Source organism: Asparagus officinalis, chromosome 7, assembly GCF_001876935.1.
Source record: "Asparagus officinalis chromosome 7, Aspof.V1, whole genome shotgun sequence".
NCBI lineage: Eukaryota > Viridiplantae > Streptophyta > Magnoliopsida > Asparagales > Asparagaceae > Asparagus > Asparagus officinalis.
Window position 1 is genome coordinate 63401774 of NC_033800.1, and position 9834 is coordinate 63411607.

The 9834-nt window shown below is 36.9% G+C and overlaps 1 protein-coding gene across 1 annotated transcript; it reads left to right on the forward strand.

Annotated features, from left to right (window-relative positions):
- On the forward strand, positions 7 to 1365 carry LOC109850841 (putative pentatricopeptide repeat-containing protein At3g49142). Its single transcript, XM_020420910.1, has one exon. The coding sequence runs from the start codon at positions 26 to 28 to the stop codon at positions 1100 to 1102; it is 1077 nt and encodes a 358-aa protein (XP_020276499.1). The 5' UTR covers positions 7 to 25; the 3' UTR covers positions 1103 to 1365.

Sequence of the window (9834 nt, forward strand, 5' to 3'; positions counted from 1 at the left end):
AAGTGTTCTATTCGCTTGCGCGCATATGGGAGCACTGCGTCAGGGTAAAAGTGTTCACGGCTACACGGTCAGATTTGAAATTGAACCGGATGTTGTGACTTATACTTCACTCCTCGACATGTACTCAAAGTGCGGGTTGCTGGACTTGGCTTACAGGGTGTTCAATTCGATGCCTGAGAAGAATGTTCAGTCCTGGAGTGCGATGATTGCAGGGTTTGGGATGCATGGGATGTGCTCGAGAGCACTTGCGCTTTTTGATCGCATGAGATCAGAGGGCATCGTGCCCAACTCTGTGACGTTTGTTTCTGTACTGTCTGCTTGTAGTCACTCGGGTAAAGTCCAAGAGGGACGTTACTACTTTGAGTCAATGACTCAACACTACAAGATCACCCCGACAAGCGAGCATTTCTCTTGTATGGTCGATCTTTTAGGGCGAGCTGGGTTAATTGAGGAGGCAGAATCTTTAATTGAGAAAATGCCAGCTGCACCCCATGCGAGTGTTTTCGGAGCTCTCATGGGTGCTTGTAGAATGCACAAGAAGGTTCAATTAGCAGAACGGTTAGCAAATAAGCTCTTTGTTATGGAGCCTAATCAGCCTGGCACGCACGTGCTCCTCTCTAATATTTACGCAGAAGCTGAGATGTGGGATATGGTGAAGAAAACAAGGGAAGTTATGAATGATAGAGGATTGAGGAAAACAGTTGGATACAGCTCTATCGAAGTTGACAAAAGGGTTTTCATATTTAGCGTGATGCACAAATCTTACGACGAAAGAATTCCCCAGGTGTGGCGTGTGCTGCGGGAACAAATGAAAGCACTTGGTTATACACCTGATTTGTCCTCCATACTCCATGATGTGGATGACGAGGCGAAGGAGGAGATGCTGTGTGGTCACAGCGAGAAGCTTGCCATTGCTTTTGGTCTTTTGAATACCGGAGATGGGGTGCCACTGCGGATAACTAAGAATTTGAGAGTCTGTGGGGATTGTCACACTGCAAGCAAGTATGTTTCTATAATAACCAAGAGAGAGCTTATTATGAGGGATTCTAAGAGATTTCATCATGTTAAAGATGGTGTTTGCTCGTGTGGAGACTATTGGTGATGCGACTGCTGCTGCTGCTTCGTTTTAGTAAATTGTAACTTCAATGACATCAAATTTGGCATTTGCTCAATACATACACCATTTTGCCTGATGGTCGTCGTAGGATAGTTTTCTAAGTTAATAGTAGCGTCGCCTAACACTTCAGTATTACTATGTCATTTCATTCTTGTGGAATGAGGACTGTTAAATACAATTTTACAGATTTGTTTCATCTCAAAGGTTGAAAAATTGGTGGATGGGGGAATACTTGTATCTGATTCACTTCCAACTTCAAGTACATCATTTTTAACGCACTAGTATAGTGCACGTGCTTCTCATAAGAGCGTACCCGTTTTGTTTTATGTTTTTCAAATTATTTTTTATTGGCTGCAAAATAATTAAATGACTTGTATAGCAATATAAATTCTGAACAATTATGATTTTATTTAAATGAATTGTACAATAAAACCATGATAAAATACAAAATGATTAATTGTTGTAGTTTGGATGATTATTATAATTATTCATAATTTATTAACATAATTATAATATTGTATGATTAGAATATAATACAATAAAATATAATATATATATATATATATATATATATAGGGGTATGGTTAACGGGTCACAGCCCATTAACCTAATACCCAATAGACTTAATTTAACACTCCCCCTCAAGCTGGAGCATAGATATCCACCATGCTCAGCTTGTCATATATAGTACAGAACACCTTTGAAGAAGTAGCCTTGGTAAGAATATCAGCAAGTTGTTGTAAGGATGGAGTGAATATAAGAGACACTATCTTCTTCTCCCAAGCATCTCTGACAAAATTTCAATCAACTTCAATATGTTTTGTCCTCTCATGAAACACAAGATTCTGAGCAATGTAAATGGCAGAGTGGTTGTCACAATGCATAGGCATGGGTCCAGGCTGAACAAAACCAAGTTCTGTCATAAACTTTCGTAGCCACACCATCTCACAAGCAGTGTGAGCCATTTCTCTATATTCGACCTCTGCACTAGATCGTGATACTACATCTTGTTTCTTGATTCTCCAAGTCATAAGATTTCCTCCAACAAAAGTACAGAATCCTGACGTTGACTTTCGGACTCCTATGTCTTATGCATAGCCAGCATAAGAGAAAGTAAAAATGTGTGTATGTTCATGCTTCTTATATAGCAATCCCTTACCAGGACAACTCTTGACTGTTAGACCTAATGCCATTAGGAAAGAACCCTAGAGGGGGGTTGAATAGGGTTTATGCTAATCTAATCCGATTTTATGTCAAATTAAAACTAATTAATAAGTTATCCTAGTAAATATGATATGCAATGAATTATTAGTAAGGATAAACAATATAAACAAGGGTAAACAAAATAGTGGACAATATAAACAATGAAACAATGGCTAAAAATATGAACAAAAAGAGTGCGTTAATACAAACTCAAACAAGCAATATGACCACGGAGTTCGAACCTTCTGTCCTACGTCTCCGCTCCCACTCCCGGGAAGAAATTCACTATCACACCGGGTTTTCAACGTGTTACGTCCTTTTGCTTTGATAATGATTAACAAACAATTTACAACTAATGTTGTTTGTTTAGTGTTTGTGTTTTGTATTTATTCTAGGCAAACAATATGTTGGAGGATGGATGGAATCGAGTATTCACGATCATATCTAATGGAGGTTGGCGGAATAGTGGTTGAAGCCTATGCAATTCAAGGTGGAGATCCAAGTTCAAGTTTCATCCGCAAAGTGTACCAAGTAGAGCTTATTGAAGATCAAGATCAAGCTTGGGTAATTTAGTTTAGGTTTTTATATTGTGTGTGTTAGTACTTTAAACTCAATCATATACGCACATACACGTTTTGGTTTTGTATATATAGTTATATATACATATATGTTTTGTTTAGCTATATAGATATGAAACAATATATATATTCATATACACTTTTATATGTTTCATATTCTATTGTATTTAGAAAAATATTATGTTTTTAGTTTATATGGTTTATAGACTTAACAACTATAGTTTATATTTTTTTATCAAGTCTATAAAATTATTTTACAAAGTTTCAAATTTTGGTTTTTGTCAAAACATCAAATTTCATGCCTATCAAGTTTTCATGTTTTGGATATTTTTGTAAAATGAATAGATTTCTCATTTGGGAGGTGTTTTTTGAAAACCACTTTTTGTAGCATGTGTATTATCATATCTACAATCATTTTCCAAAGTTTTATATTTTCTGAAATTTGTTTACTATTTTTAAAGGTAGTTTAAAAATTAGTTTTACTATTCAAAACAGGTTGATAACCTGTTATCAGTCGACTGGTAAGTCGACTGATGACATCAGTTGACTGATGTGTCGACTGAAGAATATGTCTGGAATCAATAAAAAGTTTCTGTTTTATTTTAGTCGACTGACCAGACGACTGATGAGGTCATCAGTCGACCGATAAGGTCGTTAGTCAACTGATGAGATGGAAAATACCTCTAACGGTCAGCTCATCAGTCGACTGATAAAACCCGTCAGTCGACTGATGCTGTAACGGCTAGTTTTTTTAGTCTTTTACAGATTTGGATTTTTTGTCTTTTTGTCTTGTTTTCTCTTGGCTTTGGGGTTCCTATAAATACCCTCACATATCCTCAGTTCTATTTACTGAAGAGAAAAGTTTTACAAGGGTTTTAAAAGTTTGTTTAGTTTGTTTAGTTTGTTTAAAGGTGTTTAAACCTTGTTTAAGAGTTTTGTTTGTGAAGATAATTTCACAAGAGCAAGTGAAGATCATCTATTGGTGTTTGAGCATTCAACTATTCTCCCGCTCTCTTGTTATCTATAGAGAAGTTTCCTTAAACTCAATTCTAGCTATTTATTGTTTTGATTCTAATTTCCATAAGCTAGATTTCATTATTGAGTTTAATTATTTTATTGATACTCTTTGTTCACACACAACCTATTGAGCTTATTGTATTTGCATTCATAGTATAATTTGGGATTGGGGTTTGTGACATTGAAAGTGAGCTTAATTGTATTCTCATCTATTATAGAGAAAAAATTTATATGTGTGAGCTTCATTACGAGTTACACATTTTATTACACTTGGACACTGAGAGAAGTGGTTGGTGAGAGACGGGGTCGGTTCCAAGAGGAGTGGGGTCGGTAATAAAGCCTAGTAAGAGGTGGTAATTCTGAACACTTGAGGAAGATGACACAGGCTAGGCTAGCACTTAGAGGGTGTGAAGTGTAATTACAAGTGTGTAAGTTGTAAATTTTTTGGTGAACTAGAAAACCGATTGTTGTATTAAGCCTAATTGTGAGGATTCATTTTGTATTACACTAGTACACCAAGAGGAGTGTGTGGTGAGAGACGGGATTATCCCAAGAGGAGTGGGGTAGGTGGTAATACCTAGAAAGAGGTTATAATTCCTAACACTTGAGGGAGACACGGGCTAGAGACCAACACTTGAGGTGGTAGTTAGTGCACTTGAGGGAGACACGGGCTAGAGACCAACACTTGAGGTGGTAGTTAGTGTAGTTATATTGTGAGATTGTGAACGTTGATCAACACTTGAGGTGGTAGTTAGTGTAGTTATATTGTGAGATTGTGAACGTTGATCGGTGAGCGTTGAAAACTGATATTATGTGTGGTGTAAACGTTATTCGGGTGATCGTTGAAAACCCGGTGTGATAGTGGATTTCTCCTCGGGAGTGGGGAGCGGAGACGTAGGACGGAAGGTCCGAAAACCGTGATCATATTGTGTGTTTACATTGTTTAAATTATTCTATCACAATTGTATCTTTTGTTTATCTTGTTTCACCCTTGTTTATATTGCTTATCCTTGCTAATAACTCATTACATATCTTATTTGCTAGGATAACTTATCAATTAGTTTTAATTTGGCATAAATCAGATTAGATTAGCATAAACCATATTCACCCCCCTCTAGGGTTCTTTCCTAGTGGCATTAGGGTGCTTTCACAACGCTCACCCGAAAATGTTTACACCACACAATATCGGTTTTCAACGCTCACCAATCAACATTCACAATCACTCACAATGTAACTACACAAATCACACATCAAGTGTTGGCCTCTGACGTGTCTCCCTCAAGTACTTGGAATTACAACCTACCTTTAGGCATTACCACCGACCCCACTCCTCTTATGACCGACCACGTCTCTCACCTCTACATTGTGTATTTCTGCAATACAATGCAACTGTGACGCCCCTGTTTTCACACATGGCTACAGTCCAAGGTGAACCCAGAGATGTCAAACCTACCATGCACCTACACTGTGCTACAATAAGTTTCACCAATCACTGTAATATCATCTAGTGGGATCAAATAAAAGCGTAGGTACAAAACAGGTAAAGAAGTAGAACAATAATAATAGACATGATAAAGAGGATGATATCTCATAAATAAAGATCATGTCTCAACTGAAAATAAACTAAAATACATATGGAGTCTGAAATAACATACGATGTCTCAACATGAATCAAAACAGAAAGTCGAACTAAGGCACATTGCCTTTACAAAATGAAACTAAACTCTAAGTCTGAATAAAATTTAAAACTACAGTGGAGCCTCTAATAAATCTCTCGGGACGGCGACTATGCAAGAACTCTGTCATCCTGCGGCTCTCAGGACTTCTGAGCTACCTGAAAGGGTATTTTTAAAAGAAAAAGAAAAAACAACAAGAGCGTCAGAGCGCTACAGCAAGATTACCCCCATCCGCCCCCAGGGGAAGGGCTGCTAGGATGGAGTGGAGGATTTGTAACGCCCCGCCCCAGAATCCCGGAGTCGGTACGCTACTAGATCTGATGGACTGGCCTCACAAACCACCACATGTCTTTTCAGCACGTTTTGTCCTCACTCACGCGCTCCCTAGAAAACTTCCCAGGGGGTCACCCATCCTAGAATTTTTCCAGGCCAAGCACGTTTAACTTTGGAGTTTCTAAGAGTTGGGTTCCCGAAAAGAAGATGCATCTTGGTGGTATGAGTATTCCAATCAAATCTATCAATACTAATCACATCACCCTCTCAAGGGTTGGGGTATAACATACTCCCCCACTTAAACTCACAACGTCCTCGTTGTGCCAAATCATATTATCCAAGACCGTACCATCTGTGTGAGATTCTAGAGGTGGCTCCTACGGCCTCAAGAGGTGGCTCACGCCCTTTCGACGTAGCACTTTGCGCCGCATAGCACTTAGCTCTCACAATTCCGGTTGGCTTTGCTCTGATACCATTTGTAACGCCCCGCCCCGGAATCCCGGAGTCGGTACGCTACTAGATCTGATGGACTGGCCTCACAAATCACCACCAGTCTTTTCAGCACGTTTTTTCCTCACTCACGCGCTCCCTGGAAAACTTCCCAGGGGGTCACCCATCCTAGAATTTCTCCAGGCCAAGCACGCTTAACTTTGGAGTTTCTAAGAGTTGGGTTCCGGAAAAGAAGATGCATCTTGGTGGTATGAGTATTCCAATCAAATCTATCAATACTAATCACATCACCCTCTCAAGGGTTGGGGTATTACATAAGCATAGTCTACCTATATCATTTTCCCCGTATCTAGCGTAATTAATATTCAGACACCTACAAAACGAGACGTAGTACGTCGAGCGAAATAATCCAAACAAGGAAACCCTCATGTATATACCATATGTCCCGAATCGTAAACATCTAAACATTAATACCGAAATAAGAATAAACAATCTAATGAAACCAATAATTAGAGATCCATAACACGAGACTGGTACGTCGAGCGAAATAATCCAAACAAGGAAACCCTCATGTATATACCATAAGTCTCAAATTGTGAATCTTTAATCATTGATCCCAACTAAGAAAAAAAAAAGAGACAGTAAAAAAAATAAGATATCAACACATCGTATTTATAATATCTTCCATAATCACTGGAGAGATAGAATAAAACACCAACACATAATTTTGTATACTTTCAAAAGTAACGTATCTCAGTTATATAGTTCACTGATAGGTCGTATTTATAATCGGCATCTGTCATACTTAGGCTATCAAGTAATTGTCTCAGTGCGACGGACTATTCTATAGGTATCATGAACTGTGTATACGACTCATTAGTCTCATCGCGATCTCAGTGCATAACATGAGTGTGGGACGGACTACCAAATAAGCATCCTAGAAATACGGCTCACGAGCCTCATCACACCCTAGTGTGGGACGGACGGCTAGATCAAGCCTCCTAAAATCTGACTCAATGGCCTGTACATGTGGAATATCGACGCACTACCTCATGTAGTACTGAACTGAGCTCATCAACGATATCCACCTCATATAAATCTTTGTACCTCTGGCATGTTGATGCACTATCCCATATAATACTGAGCTATGCTCATCAATGATAGTTATCTCATATATAAACCGTGTATACCTGGTGTGTCGACGCACTATCCCATATAGTACTAAGATGTGCTCATCAACGACATCCAACATGTATATGAACTATATCTAATTCAAATATGATCAAATCAAAATTTATCATAATCCCCTTGGGATTCTTAAATGTATAACATAACATATTCATAACTATACGTATAACATCAAGCGGCTCAAAACTCCGCGAACGCACCTCAAAACGGTGCAACACAGCTCTACAAAACGAGCAAGAAAAACAGACGTGATATCTGTTAGTAAAATAAGCATATCTTTCTCTAGAAAAACTATTTTTACAAATGGTTTTATGTTTTGAAAACTAGATTCACACATCTTTCAAATGACATAAGTTTGGTTCAGTTTGGTGTTCATTTGTTATCGCAAATCTCTAGTTAAACATTATATATGTGCAGCCGTTTTTCTACAAGATATGTTGTTAGTAAAAAGATCATATCTTTCTCTATACAAATGATTTTTAAGATTAGTCTTCTGTTTTAGAAACTAGATACATATATATTTCATTTGGCACTAGTTTGGTTAAATTTGGAGTTTATTTTCTATTTCGAAATCTCAGTTAAACATGATATAATTGCTGTAGTTTTCTACAGAAAATATTTATTTAGTACATCTCTTAAATTTCTCATATATAAATGAAATTATGAAAAAACCCTAATGATCATGATCATGATACTATCATAAACAGCAAGAAAAAATTACTAATCTAGCATTGGTTTAGCATTGGTTTATATTTTAACATCAAAAATTTAAATTTTATCACATCATGTTAAGATTCAAACATGAAAACACATATTCAACATCATATTAAACATCTAACTAGTTATTTAACTATGGGGAAGGGTTTGGATGAAGATAATATTACCTTAGACGTTGTTCTAAGCCTCTGAAATAACCAGCAACCAAAAAGAAGTGCAACCAAGCCGTTTTCCCCTTGCTACACGTTGATGATCTCGCCCTCGTGTCGATATTTGCTTCACAATGTTCTCAAAATTCTCAACTTTAGGGCTAGGGGTTCAGAGAGAGGAAGAGGGGCTGCTAGAGTTTTAAACTCTGATGTAAAGATGTTAATTTTCATGAAAACACATGTTTATATATATGCAAACCCGAAATAAACCCGTTTGACCCGAACGAGGAATCCTAATCCGACTAGGAAAATAACCTTCAGTATTTTGCCCATAACTTTCACATCCGACCTCGGAATGAGGTGATCTAAGACTTGTTGGAAATCTATTGAATATACCTACAACTTTTGTCTTTTAAGTGTTTCCAAATTCCAACTACATCTGTGAAAACAATACAAAATCTCTCCGCTAATCATAAATTTCTAGATTTATACATCGAGCATGAATTGTGCATTTGCTCTTATATATATACATATATATATTGAATTGATCTCAAACCAATTCCTAGCATACTCAAACATCATAATATGTTATTTATAAATATATAACATATTTATTATTATTTATCATAAAATATTCAAAATTTTAGGGTTTTACAGCAACCTCACAAATTAACGCTCAATAATAAATGATATTTCTCTAAACAATAAATGATAATACAATGAAAGCTCACACTCTAAGTCACAAACCCACAACCTTAAATTATATGTATGCAAATACAATAAGCTTAATAGGCTGTGTGTGAACAAAGAGAAAATTAAATATAAACTTAATGTAAAATCTAGCTTATAAAAATTATAAGCAAAATAATAAATAGCTAGAATTGAGTTTAGAAATTCTTCTCTGAAAACAAGATGGAGAGATGGAGATGAAGTTCAAACAATGAAGATGATCTCCTCCACTTGTGAAAACTTCTTCACAAACCAAACAAATACTAAAACAAACTTAAACCCTTGTAAAACTCTCTTAAACTTGTTTAAAACATTCTCTTGGTTGGTGGGAGAGATAAATGCCATGGGGTATTTATAACGACCCAAGACATCAGTCAAAACCCCAAAGAAATGACTAAAAACCCACACAAAAACGGAACTAGAAACTAGTCGTTACTGTGCAATGGCTACTTCAGCGGTCGAGATCGATCGCGAAAGGCTAAAAAACAGAGCAAAGTCTCTGGACTTTTGGCGGTCGACCGCCACGACCACTCCGGTCGACCGTGGACGAATATTTCAGATACTCAGGTTTAAAACAAAAATGCTGATTTTAATATGCCTTTAAAATAGCAAATAAATTCAGAAAAATATAAAACTTTGAAAAATGATTGTAAACATGAAAATGAACATGTTACAAAAACTGGTTTTCAAAAATCACTTCTCATTTGAGAAATCTCATCATTTTTCAAAATAGTCCA